This window comes from Eschrichtius robustus, chromosome 6, assembly GCF_028021215.1.
Source record: "Eschrichtius robustus isolate mEscRob2 chromosome 6, mEscRob2.pri, whole genome shotgun sequence".
Taxonomy (NCBI): Eukaryota; Metazoa; Chordata; class Mammalia; order Artiodactyla; family Eschrichtiidae; genus Eschrichtius; species Eschrichtius robustus.
The window spans coordinates 48046690-48069895 of record NC_090829.1 but is presented as its reverse complement, the minus strand read 5'-3'; the positions used below and the strand labels follow the sequence as shown (position 1 = coordinate 48069895).

Sequence of the window (23206 nt, the reverse complement as noted above, 5' to 3'; positions counted from 1 at the left end):
CAGATTAATTTAACAGAAACAGATTAATTAATATCACTACAGCTCTTTGAGTTAGGTATTATTATCTTCAGTTAATATTTGAAGAAACTGAGCGGCAGAGAGACGGAATAACTTGACCAAGTTCATACAGCTAGTAAGTGGAGGAGTTGGGATATGGATCCAGGTAGTATTATATATATCCTGACCCACCTAAAATAGGAAAGTGAAGGAAGATGTGAGTAGGGATTCTTTTTACTTCTTAAAAGCAGCTTGGTTTGTTTCACACTTTTTAGGCTGTTTTGGTGAGGGTGATATTTTAGCTAGATTGAATTTGGGCAAGTTCCCTAATTTCTGAACCTTGGTTTTGGCATATGGAAAATGGCAATAATAATGCCTACTTCACAGTATTGTTGAGGGGATTAATTAAGTTTTCTAAACATCTTAGATGATGCTGGCTTGTAGGAGGCATGCAGTAAAGGGCAGATATGTTAATAGTACTTACCATACTGCAGTTATGTGTAACATTCACATTATTATCGATGTTAAGGTGTTGAATATTTGCATTTTCGTAGTGGTGGAGTAATTTGATTAAGTAGGTATACTAATCTCTGCTACTTTAACTGTAAATTTGTCAGATCTAGTGTTTTTTCATTTTAATATTTGTAGTATCTGGCATAAGATCAAATACGTAGGGTGAAGTGAAATAAAATCTACGTGTCCACGAGAGTGTTTGTTTAAAGTTGAAGACAAGATGTAAACAATTTCCACTTATCCATTCCTTGCCTTTGTTCCTTATCAAACTATTAAAAAATAGCTATTATCCATATACTCTCTCTTTCCTCTTTATATAGACTAATATTAATATAAATAATCATTATCATCTCCCATATACTGAGTGTTTACTATGTCCCAGGCACTATGCAAATCCTTTTACGTCTAGTATCTCATTTAATCATCCCTGTGATAATCTCACACAATCCTATGAAACAGGTATTGTTACCTCTATTCCACAGAAGAACAAACTGAAGTTCAGTAAAGCTAAACAACTTCCCTAAGCACACAGCTAGTAGGTGGCAGAATAAAGATATGAACTGAGATCTTTCTGACTGGGAAGTCCTCCCACCCTTAATCACTATAATTCCAACAATGGCTTATTTAAAAACAAACAAACTACAGGAAGATTTTACATTTCACCCACTGATTTTAAAAATAAAAAGCCACAATGCTACTTCTTTAAAACCAAAAGGCATGGCTGTTTTTGTAAAGGCATTCGATGTAATCTTGTATTTGCAATTTTCTATCTCAATAAATTAAAGAGGTATGTGGAGGGCAGAAGCATCGGAGACTGAGCAGGGACGGTGTGGGGCAAGTGTTAGAAAAGAACAAATATATATTACACATAAGGAGATTTACAAAAATGTGTAAGAATTAAGCAAATTCTTTGAAGAAAAACCTAATAAAAGCACTCATGATAAAAAATAAAATCAGATGGCTTATGCACTGGTTTTCTTTAACAGACATGAAACTGAAGTGCTTTATTAGTAGACAGTCTCTTCAAAATAGCAGGATGGTTTCTGGTTACAAAATAGAGAATACTTATCCTTTGATTTCTAGTACTCTGATCACAAATGACAAACCTGAGACTACAAAGGTAACAGTGGAAAGATACTACAGCCAGGTACATCTGCATTCCAGGTATTGGAGATTTCATTTTGATTTTACCAATAGAAAGATCTTTTTATACCTAAGCTGTAGCAGTAAGACTGAAAAGTAAGAATATACAGTGAAGAGGGTAATTTCATTAGAACCAAGTTTAAAAAAATCCTACTTAGAGAAAAGTATATAAAAAGATTGATTAACAAAAGATAAATACTAGGACTTAAAAATAAACAATAATAGTAATATTAGATAATAATTATATGATGCTTACTTTATGGCAAGCATCATTCTAAAGTGCTTTTTAGATATTTTACATATATTATATATATATATATATATATATATATATATATATATATATATATATATATAAATAATATATATTTTTACATATTAGCCAAACTGTTTTTTCTATGATGGCTAAATTGGAAGAATATTTGTCAATCTCATTTAAATCTTAGAGATATATGACTGTGCATAAACCTTGTGGTATTTCACTGGATTTGGTGATATCACATAGAGATAGCAATCTTACCCTCTTCTGAATAGATTCTTGTATTTTGGACAAAAATACAATTTCAATTCAGCATCTGATTCCTGTAGGATTTATTGTTCAGGGGAAAAAATATTAATACAAAGGTAATTGCCTCTCCCCCTTCCCCCTCCCCCCCAAGTACCCTATGCCTCTTAAGGGAAAGTATTTTAAAGCAACTTGTATAAAATCTGGTATAATAGAAAGTAAAAGTACCTGTGAAGTAGGACAAGAATGTGGTCAAACTCAGAAATGCAAAGTTGCATTTTTAGAGTAATGTCTCCATGTGAAAAAACTATACAAACCCTTTAAGACAGACACTTGAGTAAAGCTGGAGTACAACTATTAGAAAACTTTTACCTTTGCTAAAACTGAGTCACATAAATCACTTCCTTCACTGAACATTTGGTGGGTCGTAATGCTGTAAAATGGAGGGGTGGATAGTTCCCATTGATTATTACCAACACACTGGTATTTGGAAACAGTCAACCTCTTAAAAAGGGACACCAAATTTATCTTATCTAGCTACTTAGGCTCCCACTCTAAGCATTAGCCATGCAGAAGGAGAATTCATGGAACTCCTGGAGAAATGGATACATGGCAATTAACCATGCCTAGTTTAGTACCAGGCATTAATATGAGCAAGCAAGCTAAACTCTTTCATAATTGAAGAGTATCTCTTCGAAAATGAAAATTTAATTTTCTTCTGCTGCCACATTCAATTTCTCAGTGGACAGGACTCGAAGGCCACATTTTCTAGTGAATGTGGTTGAATTACAATATGTGATACTTAATAAACATTCCTTTAGAATTCTTTTAAAATACTCTAAATAACTTTGCATCCCTACAGAATTAAGGCATTTGGAGATGCTGCAGTCAATTCATAGAATTTAATAAGAGAAGCATTAACTCTCTACCGAATTTCTCATATTATCAAAAAGAATTCCTTATAAAAATGCAAGGGAAAAATACAAAATTTATGATAAAAGGTCACTAGATGAAGGTTTAAATCCGATTTAGTTATTTACATTTAATTATTAATATTTAAAAGTAAATTGTTCTTTTAGAGTTAAGATATATTGTTCATATATTAAATATGTAGATGTCAATTATCATGTATGAAAAAAAAAACCCTGGTTGTGTATGTTAGATATTCATTGGCTACCTCTCCTTGAGAATAGACTTACAGTGAAATCTTTCTCCATAAATTTATTGTCATGGAAAGTTATGCAAGCTAAATATCTTAGCTAAAAAGAAAAAAACATTTGGATTATGATTACCTTTTTATATGTAGACTGAGAAGTATATGGCTATATATTATATATGGCTGTATATTATGAACTACAACATTAACATAATGCATCAATATATGCATATTTCTAGCCAAAAAATGTCTACAGTTCCAAATAGCTCTCCTTCATTAACATAATGTAGCAAACAACAGCTAAGTTTTTGGAAAAATAAGCATTCATATAAGATGTAATTTTAAATGACACTTCCTAAGATTAGAATAAATATAAATGAGTCAATGAGGTTTTAGTAATTCAATTTTAATACTAATATCTTATTTATCATCCTTCAATATTCATACTAATTAATCATATTTGTGTAATTTTCTTACATGGAATGAATATTGGAACTCTACTTCCACATACACACACACACGCACATGTTTATTGGCTGTTTGCGTGTTTTGTTTTCTAGCCTAGAATTTATACACTATGTTTATAAATTTGTTGTTTGGTTTGCTGGTCTAGCTCCCCTATTAAGTTTTAAGGTATTCAAGGGGAGAAATAATATCTTCGGTTGGGTTTGATTTTGCCAACACACTGTATCGCTAGGATAGGAGAGAGAACTGACTTTACCCTAGAAGAATTTACAGAAGGAAAGCAAGACCTACAAAAAAGGTAATTCTGTTGTGGGGTGGTAATGTAAATGTACTGTCATAACAGGGAGGTGCATAAGTGAGGCAAAGTGAGGGTCACCTGCTCCATCACGTGGTTCATGGAAGGCTTCCTAGAAGAACTGGTGCCAGACCTGTACCCTGAAGGCTAAGTAAATAATATCTGGCAAAGGTATGTGAGGAGGGCATTTTAGGCCAATGCAAAAACATACATAAAGACCCTGAGGCATAAAAAAGCATATGGTGTCTGTGGCATAAATACAAGCACAGGGATAGTACCTACTACAAAAAATTGAACGTGGTGAGTGGCCAGAGATAGGGTCGAGGAAGTGGATGGTAGTCAGAACATCAAGGCCCTGCATGGATTTTATTCTTTCAGCCACAGGGAGAATTTTAAGCTGCTTCCTGCTTATTTATGGTTGCATCTTGGCACCTAGCCCATGACTTGCTTGCACTTCTTCCAACAAAGTAGAAGATTATTTTTTCTCCAGCTATTATCAATTTAAATATTAATGAAATACAGAAGACTGTAGATGCAAATGATATTCAGAGACCATCTATTGAAAAATCTTCTAAAATGAAGCTAAGAATATTGACTCATATCTGAAACTAGGTCTTGATAAGTATTATAGAATGATTAATGAGTCAGCCTGTGTCTCTGGGCAGGACTGAATGAGTATGAAAGAATACTTCTTAAAAGATGGAGGAGAAAGAAGAGGAGGAAGAAGACAGCAACACAAGACAAAATTCAAAAGCAGTGGCAAGAGTTTCTCTGCGTCAGAACCTTCATTGATACCCTCCCTCCATGCTATCAGAGGGAGTCACACAGGAACCTCTCACCTGGGGAGGTACACTTCCACTTTTTGCTTCTTCACAGAGTTTGCCCATTCTTCAATCAGCTGTGCTTTGACCAATGGCTCCAGAGTGGCCAGTGGAACTTCCTGTCTGGACAAGACCAGCATCATACTTATCTCATCCCCCTCATAGGGTATTTCCAGGACTTGGTAGATACCACCAGCTTCATTGGAGCCATCACTAAATTCCCCTGAAAAAGGACAGAAAGGTGATAAAAGGCCCCTTTCAAGGCTTAAATAATAAAATGTTTACATTTGTTATAACTTTCTTCCAAAATAGTGTATAGAATATAAAAAATTCAGGCATCTGAGAAGAAGAGGGTTTATTTTAAAGTAAGCCCTGAAATTCAAGTGAATCCTCAGCCCTACAGAATTTATTTTATTTTAGGATCCCCAGAATTGTTTCACATTTGTCATAGCATGTTCTCTAGACTTACTTTTTATTTTTAAATGAGATATCTCAAATGAATATATTTTAAGGATATCATTAAAAAAATGAAAAGTCATGATTAGAAAAATAAAGCCCTGGATCCAAGTCGGATGTAAATCACGTTTACCAATATCCACCTGGTTTCTAAGAAGGGAAAAACTGACCACATCATACCTGGTACTCTATTATTACCACAGCTAAAAGTTTTGAGGCCAAGGTAGCACAGCCAAAATGAAATCTACTTCATTCGGCAGTAGTTATCTAGAGCATTTGTGGTGATTAAAATCTCCAAGTTAGATAATTAGGTAAATTAGGTAATTGGCTTTGTGTTCTATGAACTTAGCTAAATTGACCAGGCTTTCATTAAAAAAAAAAAAAAAAAAAAAAAGTCTTTAAAACAAATGGTCCTGCCACTACTTTAAAATTTCCCCCATTTTCAAAACAAATGTAATGCTTTTGTTCTGAATATTTTCATTTAACTGATCTAGGTCCTTTAGATGTCACATTAAACATTTTGGTTCTCAAATAAATAGGTATTTCCCTTTCTTATTTTGACTGTTAATTTGAGTGACCGTGATTATCATATTTTAATTTTACTGTGTACCTTTAAATAGAATAAAATATTAGTTCTAACATATACTTAGCTTGCAATTACATTTCTGCTTATGACAATAAATAATTACAGTTCAGTATGGTATGGAGAAAGGATTAGCACCCTAAACTTCTGAAAAGGCCAATGAAATATCCCTGAAAATAATGCCAAGGATGCTGACTTGTATCACAAATTATATACTCTCAGTAAGTGAAACTATGAATGAATAATTATGCCTGACCATATGTAAACAAGTCTGAAAGCAAAATTTTAAAGGAATGCTTATAATTCAAGAAGTGATGAGGTGTTCAAATCAAGAGCTGGGTGGGACATACGGTTCCCTGAAAACCACCCCAAAGCGAATGACTTTCTGGAGTAACTCAGAACATCCTTACACAAGGTCAGATATTTTCACATGAATAAAGCCACTCTGTAGGTGTAATCAACTTTATAAATTAAGAAACATATTGGAAAACTATCAAAACATATAACATTCACTGAGGATCTAATTAGAGGCCTTTGAAAATGGGGCCAAGAAAATTGAATTGTAGCCCAAACCAGACTGTTGAGAAATCTGAGTAACGAATATTTCATGTTTTTTCTTAGAAATTTGTTGATATACTGCGAGAAGAGACAAATAAAAGCCAAAATGTCTTACCATAATAAAATTCTCCTTGTTGATACATCATCGGAATTTGGACTTCACTTTCATCATCTTTAGTGAAGGAAAAAGTTCTGGTATTTTCAGGTCTAAATTGTGACTTCCAATTCCCTTTGAAATAGACAGCATTGATGAGGGCCAGATGAGTGACGGCGTCAAAATCCCTTGGAGATACCAAATCTTTCAACAGACCTATTCAGGAAAAAATGAATGGATGAAAATTCATATTAAATTTGAAGGTGAAAGGAAACCAAAAGATTATCAAACTACCATCCAATAGAGTGCTTGAGATGAACTTTATATCATTATAAAATTTACAATAAAAATTAAAAGTATCTAACTTTCAAAGGAAAAAATGTTACACACACACACACACACACACACACACACACACATATACTTACAGACTAAGGGCATCTAAAATACCCACACCACCTAAAATAACACTAACTAGTAGCATCTTGACATTTGCACAAACTATAGAACCACATACAACAGAATCTCAGGCTTTACTACTTTCTGGTTGCAATGATGCATGTAAAACTCAACACAGAGTAAGCATTCAACAAATATTTCTTAAGTTTATTCTTGAACAATGTACATGATTAAAATGTCATCCAGTTCAAACCTTTCCCCCATGTACATTGGATATCTATCAGATATAAGAACTGCTTTTGATTAGGTGAAAACAGATGAGTAAAAGCCAATTTAACTAATGATACCTTATTTTTTATCACTTATAATGTTCCTTTCTAAATCCATTTTGAAAGACATTGGGACTTTATTAATGGCTGAAATTGTTTAAGAAGAATTTGGAAATAAACAGCTTTCAATAATCCAATCTAATGAAGCTGAATTATTATTCTTAATTTATTCTTTGAATGTTAAAAAATAACCATGTTTCGATCACAACTGGCTGCTGGACAATCATTGACAGGAAGACCCTGGACGTCACCAAGGAGGATACCCCACGTCCAAGGACAGAGGAGAAGCCACAGTGAGACGGTAGGAGGGGCGCAATCAGAGTAAAATCAAATCCCATAACTGCTGGGTGGGTGGCTCACAGACTGGCGAACACTTATACCACGGAAGTCCACCCACTGGAGTGAAGGTTCTGAGCCCCACGTCAGGCTTCCCAACCTGGGGGTCCGGCTACGGGAGGAGGAATTCCTAGAGAATCAGACTTTGAAGCCTAGTGGGAATTGATTGCAGGACTTTGACAGGACTGGGGGAAACAGAGACCCCACTCTTGGAGGGCACACACAAAGTAATGTGTGCATCGGGACCCAGGGGAAGGAGCAGTGACCCTGGGGGAGACTGAACCAGACCTACCTGCTGGTGTTGGGGGGTCTCCTGCAGAGGCGAGTGGTGGCTCTGTTTCACCGTGGGGATAAGGACACTGGCAGCAGAGGTTCTGGGAAGTTCTCCTTGGCGTGAGCCCTCCCAGAGTCTGCCAATAACCCCACCAAAGAGCACGGGTAGGCTCCAGTGTTGGGTTGCCTCAGGCAAAACAACCAACAGGGAGGGAACCCAGCCCCACCCATCAACAGTCAAGTGGATTAAGGTTTTACTGAGCTCTGACTGCCACAGCAACAGTCAGCTCTACCCACCACCAGAGCCTCCCATCAAGCCTCTTAGATAGCCTCAACCACCAGAGGGCAGACAACAGAAGCAAGAAAAACTACAATCCTGCAGCCTGTGGACCAAAAACCACAGTTACAGAAAGATAGAGAAGATGAAAAGGCAGAGGGCTATGTACCAGATGAAGGAACAAGAAAAAACCCCAGAAAAACAACTAAATGAAGTGGAGATAGGCAACCTTCCAGAAAAAGAATTCAGAATAATGATAGTGAAGATGATCCAGGACCTCGGAATAAGAATGGAGGCAAAGATTGAGAAGATGCAAGAAATGATTAACAAAGACCTAGAAGAATTAAAGAACAAACAAACAGAGATGACCAATACAATAACTGAAATGAAAACTACACTAGAAGGAATCAATAGCAGAATAACTGAGGCAGAAGAACGGATAAGTGACCTGGAAGACAGAATGGTGGAATTCACTGCTGCGGAACAGACTAAAGAAAAAAGAATGAAAAGAAATGAAGACAGCCTAAGAGACCTCTGGGACAACATGAAACGCAACAACATTCGCATTATAGGGGTCCCAGAAGGAGAAGAGAGAGAGAAAGGACCAGAGAAAATATTTGAAGAGATTATAGTCGAAAACTTCCCTAACATGGGAAAGGAAATAGCCACCCAAGTCCAGGAAGCGCAGAGAGTCCCATACAGAATAAACCCAAGGAGAAACACGCCGAGACACATAGTAATCAAAGTGGCAAAAATTAAAGACAAAGAAAAATTATTGAAAGCAGCAAGGGAAAAACGACAAATAACATACAAGGGAACTCCCATAAGGTTAACGGCTGATTTCTCAGCAGAAACTCTGCAAGCCACAAGGGAGTGGCATGATATACTTAAAGTGATGAAAGGGAAGAACCTACAACCAAGATTACTCTACCCGGCAAGGATCTCATTTAGATTTGATGGAGAAATCAAAAGCTTTACAGACAAGCAAAAGCTAAGAGAGTTCAGCACCACCAAACCAGCTCTACAACAAATGCTAAAGGAACTTCTCTAAGTGGGAAACACAAGAGAAGAAAAGGACCTACAAAAACAAACCCAAAACAATTAAGAAAATGGTCATAGGAACATACATATCGATAATTACCTTAAACGTGAATGGATTAAATGCCCCAACCAAAAGACATAGACTGGCTGAATGGATACAAAAACAAGACCCATATATATGCTGTCGACAAGAGACCCACTTTAGACCTAGGGACACATACAGACTGAAAGTGAGGGGATGGAAAAAGATATTCCATGCAAATGGAAATCAAAAGAAAGCTGGAGTAGCTATACTCATATCAGATAAAATAGACTTTAAAATAAAGAATGTTACAAGAGACAAGGAAGGACACTACATAATGATCCAGGGATCAATCCAAGAAGAAGATATAACAATTATAAATATATATGCACCCAACATAGGAGCACCTCAATACATAAGGCAACTGCTAACAGCTCTAAAAGAGGAAATCGACAGTAACACAATAATAGTGGGGGACTTTAACACTTCACTTACACCAATGGACAGATCATCCAAAATGAAAATAAATAAGGAAACAGAAGCTTTAAATGACACAATAGACCAGATAGATTTAATTGATATATATAGGACATTCCATCCAAAAACAGCAGATTACACGTTCTTCTCAAGTGCGCACGGAACATTCTCCAGGATAGATCACATCTTGGGTCACAAATCAAGCCTCAGTAAATTTAAGAAAATTGAAATCATATCAAGCATCTTTTCTGACCACAACGCTATGAGATTAGAAATGAATTACAGGGAAAAAAACGTAAAAAAGACAAACACATGGAGGCTAAACAATACGTTACTAAATAACCAAGAGATCACTGAAGAAATCAAAGAGGAAATAAAAAAATACCTAGAGACAAATGACAAGGAAAACACGACGACCCAAAACCTATGGGATGCAGCAAAAGCGGTTCTAAGAGGGAAGTTTATATCTATACAAGCCTACCTAAAGAAACAAGAAAAATCTCAAGTAAACAATCTAACCTTAAACCTAAAGAAACTAGAGAAAGAAGAACAAACAAAACCCAAAGTTAGCAGAAGGAAAGAAATCATAAAGATCAGAGCAGAAATAAATGAAATAGAAACAAAGAAAACAATAGCAAAGATCAATAAAACTAAAAGTTGGTTCTTTGAGAAGATAAACAAAATTGATAAGCCATTAGCCAGACTCATCAAGAAAAAGAGGGAGAGGACTCAAATCAATAAAATCAGAAATGAAAAAGGAGAAGTTACAACAGACACCGCAGAAATACAAAGCATCCTAAGAGACTACTCCAAGCAACTTTATGCCAATAAAATGGACAACCTGGAAGAAATGGACAAATTCTTAGAAAGGTATAACCTTCCAAGACTGAATCGGGAAGAAATAGAAAATATGAACAGACCAATCACAAGTAATGAAATTGAAACTGTGATTAAAAATCTTCCAACAAACAAAAGTCCAGGAGCAGATGGCTTCACAGGTGAATTCTATCAAACATTTAGAGAAGAGCTAACACCCATCCTTCTCAAACTCTTCCAAAAAATTGCAGAGGAAGGAACACTCCCAAACTCATTCTATGAGGCCACCATCACCCTGATACCAAAACCAGACAAAGACACTACAAAAAAAGAAAATTACAGACCAATATCACTGATGAATATAGATGCAAAAATCCTCAACAAAATACTAGCAAACAGAATCCAACAACACATTAAAAGGATCATACACCACGATCAAGTGGGATTTATCCCAGGGATGCAAGGATTCTTCAATATACACAAATCAATCAATGTGATACACCATATTAACAAATTGAAGGAGAAAAACCATATGATCATCTCAATAGATGCAGAAAAAGCTTTTGACAAAATTCAACACCCATTTCTGATAAAAACTCTCCAGAAAGTGGGCATAGAGGGAACCTACCTCAACATAATAAAGGCCATATATGACAAGCCCACAGCAAACATCATTCTCAATGGTGAAAAACTGAAAGCATTTCCTCTAAGATCAGGAACGAGACAAGGATGTCCACTCTCACCACTATTATTCAACATAGTTCTGGAAGTCCTAGCCACGGCAATCAGAGAAGAAAAAGAAATAAAAGGAATACAAATTGGAAAAGAAGAAGTAAAACTGTCACTGTTTGCAGATGACATGATACTATACATAGAGAATCCTAAAACTGCCACCAGAAAACTGCTAGAGCTAATTAATGAATATGGTAAAGTTGCAGGATACAAAATTAATGCACAGAAATCTCTTGCATTCCTATACACTAATGATGAAAAATCTGAAAGAGAAATTATGGAAACACTCCGATTTACCATTGCAACAAAAAGAATAAAATACTTAGGAATAAACCTACCTAGGGAGACAAAAGACCTGTATGCAGAAAACTATAAGACACTGATGAAAGAAATTAAAGATGATACCAACAGATGGAGAGATATACCATGTTCTTGGATTGGAAGAATCAACATTGTGAAAATGAGTATACTACCCAAAGCAATCTACAGATTCAATGCAATCCCTATCAAATTACCAATGGCATTTTTTACGGAGCTAGAACAAATCATCTTAAAATTTGTATGGAGACACAAAAGACCCCGAATAGCCAAAGCAGTCTTGAGGCAAAAAAATGGAGCTGGAGGAATCAGACTCCCTGACTTCAGACTCTACTACAAAGCTACAGTGATCAAGACAATATGGTACTGGCACAAAAACAGAAACATAGATCAATGGAACAAGATAGAAAGCCCAGAGATTAACCCACGCACCTATGGTCAACTAATCTATGACAAAGGAGGCAAAGATATACAATGGAGAAAAGACAGTCTCTTCAATAAGTGGTGCTGGGAAAACTGGACAGCTACATGTAAAAGAATGAAATTAGAATACTCCCTAACACCATACACAAAAATAAACTCAAAATGGATTAGAGACCTAAATATAAGACTGGACACTATAAAACTCTTAGAGGAAAACATAGGAAGAACACTCTTGGACATAAATCACAGCAAGATCTTTTTTGATCCACCTCCTAGAGTAATGGAAATAAAAACAAAAATAAACAAGTGGGACCTAATGAAACTTCAAAGCTTTTGCACAGCAAAGGAAACCATAAACAAGACGAAAAGACAACCCTCAGAATGGGAGAAAATATTTGCAAATGAATCAACGGACAAAGGATTAATCTCCAAAATATGTAAACAGCTCATTCAGCTCAATATCAAAGAAACAAACACCCCAATCCAAAAATGGGCAGAAGACCTAAATAGACATTTCTCCAAAGAAGACATACAGACGGCCACGAAGCACATGAAAAGATGCTCAACATCACTAATTATTAGAGAAATGCAAATCAAAACTACAATGAGGTATCACCTCACTCCTGTTAGAATGGGCATCATCAGAAAATCTACAAACAACAAATGCTGGAGAGGGTGTGGAGAAAAGGGAACCCTCTTGCACTGTTGGTGGGAATGTAAATTGATACAGCCACTATGGAGAACAATATGGAGGTTCCTTAAAAAACTAAAAATAGAATTACCATATGACCCAGCAATCCCACTACTGGGCATATACCCAGAGAAAACCGTAATTCAAAAAGACACATGCACCCGAATGTTCACTGCAGCACTATTTACAATAGCCAGGTCATGGAAGCAACCTAAATGCCCATCAGCAGACGAATGGATAAAGAAGTTGTGGTACATATATACAATGGAATATTACTCAGCCATAAAAAGGAACGAAATTGAGTCATTTGTTGAGACGTGGATGGATCTAGAGACTGTCATACAGAGTGAAGTAAGTCAGAAAGAGAAAAACAAATATCGTATATTAATGCATGTATGTGGAACCTAGAAAAATGGTACAGATGAGCCAGTTTGCAGGGCAGAAGTTGAGACACAGATGTAGAGAATGGACATATGGACACCAAGGGGGGAAAACTGCGGTGAGGTGGGGATGGTGGTGTGCTGAATTGGGCGATTGGGATTGACATGTATACACTGATGTGTATAAAATTGATGCCTAATAAGAACCTGCAGTATAAAAAAACAAACAAAACAACTAATACTAAACTTTTATTGGGTTATTTGTATGGAAATATGTTAATATAAATGTTTCAGACATTACATGAAATTTCTAAAAATCTTGTATTTGTATGGAAATATGTATGGAAATATGTTCATATAAATGTTTCAGACATTACATGAAATTTCTAAAAATCTTATATGTTCTGGTATAATGTTATAAGTAATAATCCTAGTTATTACTTTAAAATGTATATCTCAGAAATAACTAATTTTCTTGTCAACTGCATTATTATGAACTTTCATCAAAAATTTAACCGTGGTCATTTTTAAGTCTTTTGTCATTTACAGACAGTTCTGGGTGTACTCTGATGATTTTGCAAATATGTTCCTATAAAAGGGTTTCATCTTCAAAAAATTCATGGAAAAGACTCTGACAAGTACAGGTTTCTGGTAACTGACTGTACTGCTGAACTGAATGAATAAGCATTTTCAGAACTCTAATGAAAAACTGATGAACTCATAAAAGTGCTAACAAAAGATCAAGATGAAAAAAAAAAATTAATTACATGGGACTGAGTGAACTGATGAGGATGAGTATAATTTTTGTGACTTTCTGTCTGAATTTAAAAAAAAAAAAAAATCCCACAAGGACTCAGAGGCAAAGAATATACAAATCAATTTTCACTGCAAAGTAAAGGAGCTGTTGCAGTGGAGGATTACTGGACTGAATGTCAATATTATGACATAGTATGAGTGTGTTTCATGTTTGGTAATTGCAATCATTGTTGCTTTTGTTGTGGTCATCCATGTACAATGCTTGGTGTCAGTCTATTTATCTCTTGTAAAAATAAAATACAGTGTGTGTGTGTGAAAAAAAAAAAAAATAACCATGTTTCTTTTATCTTACATTTTAATCTCATAGTTAGAAAAGATAGGACCAACATTCACTCTGTATTCTCTCATTTTATTAGTCATAGCACTTCTTTAGGTACTTAAGAAGGTGCCTCAGCATTTTGGGGAATATAGGACAAAGGGTATGGGATGAGGGTCTTTTGTTGTTGTTGTTCCAGCATAAAATGTACTAGATTAACATTATTTTGGGAGTTTTGACAACATGAATTAATTAATTTAATGAGCAGCCATAGTAATCTACTTTCAATTTGGTCTCTTTTTTTATTCTAATTTCAATTATTTTGTTGGTAAAATCGGAAAATAAAATAGTAAAATATGAAACATTTGGAGAGCTTAAATACATTTTAAAAATATGATTTAGAATTAAGATTTGAAATAAATGCATCCTTTTCTAATTCCTCTCCATTTATTTGGGCTTAAAATGGGCTGCTCTTTTTTTTAAAGGCATCCTGTACAAATTTTTTGATTAGCAATCAAGTTCTGTGGTTTAAAAGCCAACAAATATCTTTAAACTCTCTTACTCTATTTTAATCATATTGTTAAGAGAGCCAGCAACTGTGATTCTCACTAGTATCTAACTTATTAAATGGTCAGCTCAAGCAAAATTCCATACAGTAGTTAAGACTACTATTCAGATGAAGCTCACCAACTGGAGAGCACAGATTTCATATTAATTTATCAGTGCCAATATTCTATACATGCCAAAAGAATTAACTTCTTTCTCAAATGTTTATTCATAAACAACGCTTCTAAAATAGGCTGTAATCTATACAAGATAATTAGTAGATACTCAACTAAATGCAATCTAACATTCAAAATGTAAAAGGAACAAGGGGACAAATAACTTCAGAAGTAAAAGAGAGTTAAAACTAAGCTATTAGAGAAAGAAAGGAACCAAATGACTTACTATTTGTATTATTCTCCACCCACTTATTGATACGGTTGGCCACAGCTACATTTTGACCGAAGTCCACATGATTGACTTCTGCGTTAAAGTACTTTTTTATCATTTGCAAAAACTCATCATTGATATGAAATCCATTTTGCACAAAGAGGGAATTGGCAATTTTCATCACATACTGACTCTCTTCAGCAGTCACCATGTGAGAAAGATGCTTCAAGAAAGAAAATTCTTCACCTGCAAAATGACAAAAGATAAGTTTATTAGTGGAACAAACACAGTGAAGGATACTGGAGAGTGGAGGAGCATGAAAACACAGCAAGGGGGATTAATAGAACAGAGGCCCAAAGGAAAAGCACTGGCTTATTCCCCACACTGACATGCTAAGGAGGTTCCAATATTTGTGTTGTTTCTAGATGTTCAAATTAACTTTTTGCAGTTTAGTATTATCAACTGATATTATTTTCATTTTAATTGACTTTCTCGGTAAAATCCATAAAGTAGAGATACTTCGATTGTTTTCTTTCAAAGTACTTAGGTTACTTTAATTAAATGAGTCTTATTTTATGATGATCAGAAATAATCTGTTTCTGTTATCAAGTTTAATTTTCTAGTTTAAAAATCAAAATATTCCTTTAAATTTTACTTTAAGTAGACTTTTTTTTAACCTTACAACTAGAAAATCCAATTGAAATTGTTTTGGTTCTCAACTTTTTAATGAGTTAATTCATATGTATATTAGAAACATTAAAATAGAAATTATACATCATTGAAAAGTGATTACAAAATACATGTTGGCTAGAAATTTTCTCCAGTACAAAAATTTTTCATGATAATACAACATTCAAAAAAAAACTTTTGGGACTTCCCTGGTGGCACAGTGGTTAGGAATCCGCCTGCCAATGCAGGGGACACAGGTTCGACCCCTGGTCCAGGAAGATCCCACATGCTGCGGAGCAACTAAGCCCGTGCGCCACAACTACTGAGCCTGCGCTCTAGAGCCCGCAAGCCACAACTACTGAGCCCATGTGCCACAACTACTGAAGCCCGCACGCCTAGAGCCCGTGCTCTGCAACAAGAGAAGCCACCACAATGAGAAGCCCACGCACCACAACGAAGAGTAGCCCCCGCTCGCCGCAACTAGAGAAAGCCTGAATGCAGCAACAAAGACAGAACACAGCCAAAAGTAAATAAATAAATTTATTTAAAAAAATTCTTGGATGCCATTTAAATAATGAAGGTACCGTTGATTTTAAGTAAAAATTTCTGATATTCTTAGAGAATAATGTTTTTTTTATAGCACTCATCAGTTACAATTTCTCATTTATTTATGTGATAATTGATTAATATATGCCTCTCCCTCTAAACTGGAAACTCCAACAGAGCAAGAGCCCTGTTTGCTTTTGTTTATCACAGTGAGGTTTATTTAAACAATAATAATAGAAGATACAATTTCCTTAGATTAACTCAGCCAGGGATACAGCTAGGAACTAAGAACTTTCTTGGGTTTCCTAATGGTTCTCTTACCCATATCACCTCAGTGAGACCTCTTTCTTACTCTTTGTAAATACTGCTGCCTCAGGCATAAGGCAACATAACTGAGTTGAATGTTAATGTCAAACCATCTTGAGAAATTAAATCTAAGCACACTTACCATTTTTCAGGCTATCATATCCCATTGAATGACGGATTTCTTTCAGGGTAGACCCTTGGGCCCCAAGTTCCATCATTCCCATTGCAAGGGTGACACTCAGTGGAGAGAAGAGAATATTTTCATCTTCTCCAGTGGCTCGAAGATGGTTATACATATTCACTGACAACTCAGCAATGGTTTCATCAGTGAAAGTGGTCCCTAATGCCAAACTTTGCAGAACCAGCAAAGAGAAGAGTCCAAGGAAAGCCATGTTGGAATAGTTTCAAGCCTGGAGAACAATATTTTACATATTAATTATTAATTACCTCAGAGAAATGGAGTGAAAGGTAAAAAAAATAATAATTTCATGGCAAAGTTGTAAGTAAACCAAAAGTTTTTAAACATATGCAGTGTTAGTGTCTCTATAACAAAAAGCCCATTAAAGGATTTGTTGGAAGATCCTATTAAGTCAATTAATAGTCAAATGAGCGAATAACACTGCTAAGTCCTGAGGATACTCCCAAGAACAAGATAGCCCTGGTCTCACCTTCATGGGGTTGAGTATATATAGATATACATTCAACAATGTTTGGTGAGGCTAATTTATCAATTTTCATAGCCTCATCATGCATATTTCAGTCATGACTTTGAAACAATTCACTCTAGCGTACACTCAACTACACAGGTACAGGACAATTAAAATGAAAACCAAAAGGTATTCACAGGGTTTAAGAAGAATTAGTGAAGTTAGGCATTTGAAAATGCCCCTTTACCCATTTTCTACAATTTATGAAATTAATGTACCATGCAACTGGGTTACCAACTAGTGGGGAGAGATCATACACACGCCTGCCAGGAGCCCCAGTTTATTCATCCCAGGCTGCAGAACCCACAGGAAGTGGTAACCCAGAGAAAAAGCAGATTCGGCACATCCTTGTGTGGTTTTCCTTATTTACTTGTTCCCTAGCAGGCTGCTGCCCTCAGTGACCATCTCTGCACAGGGAGACGCCTCCCTCTTACAACAATGTCCTTTCATTCTTAGACTTACATGACCATTTCAGCTTACACCAATACTCCAGTGATTTTATTTAAATGACTGTTTCTACATATCAAGCTCATCTGGTACTTGAACTGTTTTCTCTTGGGAAAAGAAAGCAGTGTCAGTGCCCAGATATCTCAGAATAATATTCCTGCCTTTTGGCACACCGGCATTCCACACGCTCTGTCTCCCCACAAACAGTCTGACTGGCACACATTGGGGACAGGATTCCCTCTTTCCTCGTATTCTCACACTTTGTCACTCTAGGCATCTGAAAGGTAAACTGCCGATTCAAACAGTTAAGTAGCTTCCTTGTTCTTGATCTTTAAAAAAAAAAAAACCATCATTAAAACAACAGGTAAATGGGCATCATCAGAAAATCTACAAACAACAAATGCTGGAGAGGGTGTGGAGAAAAGGGAACCCTCTTGCACTGTTGGTGGGAATGTAAATTGATACAGCCACTATGGAGAACAGTACGGAGGTTCCTTAAAAAACTAAAAATAGAATTACCATATGACCCAGCAATCCCACTGCTGGCATATACCCAGAGAAAACCATAATTCAAAAAGACACAGGCACCCTAATGTTCATTGCAGCACTATTTACAATAGCCAGGTCATGGAAGCAACCTAAGTGTCCATTGACAGACGAATGGATAAAGAAGATGTGGTACATATATACAATGGAATATTACTCAGCCATAAAAAGGAACGAAATTGGGTCATTTGTAGAGACGTGGCTGGATCTAGAGACTGTCTAACAGAGTGAAGTCAGAAAGAGAAAAACAAATATCGTATATTAACACATATATGTGGAGCCTAGAAAAATGGTACAGATGAACCAGTTTGCAGGGCAGAAATAGAGACACAGATGTAGAGAACAAACGTATGGACACCAAGGGGGGAAAGTGGCTGGGGTGGGGGGGAGGTGGGATGAATTGGGAGATTGGGATTGACATGTATACACTAATATGTATAAAATGGATAACTAATAAGAACTGCTGTATAAAAAAAAAATTCAAAAATTCAAAAAAAAAAACCAACAACAACAGGTAAAGTGATATTGAGCAAACACATTTGGAAAATTGTATTTTGTTAGTATGAAGCATTAACAGTCCCCACTACTCAGGTAACAGAGTGCACACATGTTTAACCTAAGAGCAGCGTGTTTCCTACAGGTTTTTGAGTCAGAATGTCCCAATCAGCCCTATAATATTTCTGATTCCAATTTCAGAGGACTTTGCCTGATCACTTTGCAAGTCCTTCCCATTTTAGGGTTCAGTTTCAGGTATCAGTTTTTTGTCTGAGAAGTTCCAAGTCCCCCTGTATCCTGCCCCCCACTTTTGTATTAAGGTTTAAATAATTCTTGCTTGTTTAGGAAGGTAAAGCTCAGCCTATACGTAAATATGAACTCTCACAACCCACGCTGTGAGGAGGCCGAGAATGGCTCCTGGCGGGAGATAAGTACGTGGCTGCAGAACAGAGTCTGCAGTGCAGGGAGCATCGGGACAGAAGCCAGATGCCACAGCACAGCTGCCCTGCTGGTCCGCTGGCTTAGGCCATTGATGGGAGGCTGCTGTGACATTCTCTCTTCCTCTGTCCTCTCCAGGGAAAGTGAAATGGAAGAGATGAGTTTTCTCTCTCTTCCTAGTTTCAGAGGGAAGAAATAGAGCACACGCTCTTCTAAGTTGAAAGAGAACTTAAAACGTATCCAGTATTTAATACTTAAGATGTAATAGTGTTTAGGGGAACTCTGAAATCCAAGCCCCTGATCTTCATCATGACACTATCGTGCTATCTGACGTGCCATCTTCACTCTACCAAGCAAAGACCCATTGCTTTCATTTAATGTTATCTAGTACAAGACCAAGAAATTAAACTCACTGTATGATAGTAGTATCTGTCATTCAATAACACAGCTATTGCAAAACCACTGCATTTAACATGAGGATTACATTTTAAGCTAATAAAAAGATTTCATTCATATAAAACAAAAACCTATTGCCAAACAATAAGCATCTCAGGAAGTAAGGCCAAGTCTATTGTGTTTGTAGGCGTTTTTATTTATGTATGTACCATGAGATAATAATAATAGCTGGCATATGATGTATGACCTGTGACAAGTCATGTGCATTCTTTCAGTCTTGGCGCCATTCATGAAATGAAGATACCAATCCCTACTCTGCACAATTATTAAAGAAATAAAGGAGATAGTGTGTGTGTCTGAAGCACTCATTTTAAGCTACAGGTTATCCTAATAAAGGACATTATCATTAAAAAATATGTTTCCTAGGTTTGTATACTTGCTAAGTCAAGCAAGAGGCTATAGAGTCAAAATGAGTATTTTATGATTCCTGTTGGCCCATGGAATGTAGCACCATTACCCATTCACTCAGCCAAGACTGATAGAGGTATCATGAAGATCCCAAAATTTATAAGGACAGGCTCTTGTCTTTAGGGAACTTACATCATTGTGCAGCAGGGCATGATCCATTACAGTGGTTCTTATCTTTTTAAGAAAAGAGATACTTTTAAGAATCAGGTGAAGGGTAAATCATCTCCTCAAGAAATGCACACATGTGGAACAGAACATTACATTCACTGGCCAGGATATTTGCTGGCCTCGGGTTAGGAACCCCTGGTCTACAGCAGATGGTCCAATGCAGAAAGAAGAAGTGTTTGATGGACCCACAGCTCTGCAACATTGCCTTACTGGGGGAAAGAGATGTCAAAACCACTCATGTCTCTTCAAGCTTCTAGAGGATTCCTGGAAAGAACACGCGTATGTTTGTGAGACAGGGCTCTTCCCAGGGTAGTGAGTGGACACTGAGTCATACTGGGAAACTCCTTAATAAAGATTTAAAGAACTCTGCTCTGGAAACACACATTTGATCTATGGTTAAGTGATCTTTCCTTCTTTCGAAGGCAAGATTTACCATGTGCAAGGAAAATGACCTCTGCCGGTCTGATCCAGCCTTTTTTTTTTTTTTTTTTAAATGTCTGTTCAGGTCCTTTGCCCATTTTTTAATAGAGTTATTATTATTTGCTATTTTTTTAAACTTATTTATTTAATTTTGGCTGTGTTGGGTCTTCGTTTCTGTGCGAGGGTTTTCTCTACTTGCGGCGAGCGGGGGCCACTCTTCATCGCGGTGCGCAGGCCTCTCACTGTCGCGGCCTCTCTTGTTGCGGAGCACCGGCTCCAGACGCGCAGGCTCAGTAGTTGTGGCTCACGGGCCCAGTTGCTCCGCGGCATGTGGGATCTTCCCAGACCAGGGCTCGAACCTGTGTCCCCTGCATTGGCAGGCAGACTCTCAACCACTGCGCCACCAGGGAAGCCCTGATCCAGCCTTTTTGATCCCACATACACCACCCCTGTCCCTGGCCCCCTTCACCTCTGCTGCCCCAGACTCCTCCTTATGAGTGTTTTTTTGTTTTGTTTTTTTCAGAGGAGAGGGGAAGATTTTCTTTTCCCCTTCTATCTTCTAAGTACAGGTATCCTCCATGGATCTATTCCTGGCGCTCTCCTCTGTAATGTTCTTCTTGCTCCTGCTGGTGAACTTCTCTCAAAAGAAAAAGGTACTTCAACTATTATCCCTATTCATACTATTCCCAAATAAGTAAAATTCTAGCTCCGGCTTTATTTTTATCTTCATTTCCGATGTGCATTGCAAATTGATCCTGCGATATCTAGTCTTTTACTCTTGCCAGCACTTTAAATTCAAGGTGGCTCAAATAAGAATCTTTGTCTTATCAATCACACCCACTCTTATTTCCTTAAAACATCAAAGTCTTTGACTCTTCCCCATCTCTTTTTCCCTTATGTTCAATGAATGTCAACCCTTATTCCATACCGCATCCCTGACACTTCTCCTAGCCATCGTCCATGGCCATTGCATTCCCAAGGACTCCATCAATGACTCTCAGCCATTCTCTGAAATCCAACATTTGCATATCCTCCAGATGAACTGTCTTGATGTGCTGTTATGAACAGATATTCTTATATTTACAAAACCTCAGGCTTGCCCTTATGCCTGGAGACTAAAGTCCCAAATCTTGAACATAACCCACTGCACTGTGTTCCAGCATTTCCTTCTACCCACTACTCTCCTTCCTGGATCCTGCAGTTCTAGCCAGAATCCCTTTTGCAATACATATCCCAGAATTTCCCTCTCCTGTTGCTGGCTTGTGGAGTTTTTCTTCTGGAACTGCTTCAACCTGGTTCCATATGTTCAAATCCTAACCACTCCTCAAGGATCTGCTCCACTTCCTTTTCTTTTATGAATACCCTCCTAGTTCTTCAGTTAAAACAACTATTTCCCCCTTTTTTGAAATCTTGGCATATTTTATCTCTACCTCTCCAATAGCATGTACTACTGTTTCCTTCTATTACAGATAATTCTGTACATGTGTCATCTCGTCTCCTAAGCTTTTTGAAGGCACAAATGGAAGTGCATTCATCTTTTTTTCTTTTTAATTTATTTATTTTATTTATTTATTTTGGGCTGCATTGGGTCTTTGTTGCTGTGCACGGGCTTTCCCTAGCTGTGGTGAGCAGGGGCTACTCTTCATTGCAGTGCGCGGGCTTCTCATTGTGGTGGCTTCTCTTGTTTCGGAGCACAGGCTCTAGGAGTGCAGGCTCAGTAGTTGTGGCATGTGGGCTCAGTAGCTGTGGCTCGTGGGCTCTAGGGCACAGGCTCAGTAGTTGTGGTGCACAGGCTTAGTTGCTCCACTGCATATGGGATCTTCCGGGACCAGGGCTCAAACCCGTGTCCCTGCATTGGCAGGCGGATTCTTAACCACTGCACCACCAGGGAAGCCCCTGCATTCATCTTTTATATCTTAGGATACGTAATGCATTACACATACTAGGTGCCCAATAAATATTTGTTGAATGAATACAGCATGAGATATAAAGGCCCACACAACTGCATTAGAAGGAACTGCAAGAGGGGCTGCTGCTTCTAAATTCTCCAGGCTAATTTAATTTGAGCCCACAGGTAGTAGCTCATTTCCATTTTTTATTCCCTTGATAAAGTGTTTCCTTATTGAGTATGAGACTGTCTTTCCAGCCTGACAAAGTGGCACTGTCACCAATGTTGGCATAATGCAATGGCTGGGCATGGGATGCATTAACAAACAAGTATACCACCTTGAAAAACTGCAAAAGGTGATACCCAAATGTTACTGTATTAACATTCATCTACAAAATGCCAGGGCCCCACCATTAATCATAATAATCAACGCATTCTAAAATACGTTACTCTCACATGGAGCATTACTTTGTAGATTCATTACTTTCAAGCTACTGAATAAAATGCCTTTACATAAAAGCAAGTGGCTGCAGTACCAGACTAGTAGTAGACTGTGCTGTTGTGCTAGAAAAGGCAAAGGCAGCTGAGCTGTGAATAAACCACATTC

The 23206-nt window shown here is 37.1% G+C and overlaps 1 protein-coding gene across 2 annotated transcripts in view; it reads right to left on the bottom strand.

Annotated features, from left to right (window-relative positions):
• The window catches only part of SERPINI1 (serpin family I member 1), a 73594-nt gene that overhangs the window by 16435 nt on the left and 33953 nt on the right, over window positions 1–23206 (bottom strand). For both annotated transcript variants that reach the window (XM_068547403.1, XM_068547405.1), the window contains exons 2-5: window positions 16769–17036; window positions 15121–15351; window positions 6608–6802; window positions 4914–5118 (exon numbers count right to left, since the gene is read on the bottom strand). In XM_068547403.1, coding sequence (XP_068403504.1) covers window positions 4914–5118; window positions 6608–6802; window positions 15121–15351; window positions 16769–17018 — 881 coding nt within the window. In that variant the 5' untranslated portion in view covers window positions 17019–17036. The remainder of the gene's footprint in view (window positions 1–4913; window positions 5119–6607; window positions 6803–15120; window positions 15352–16768; window positions 17037–23206) is intronic.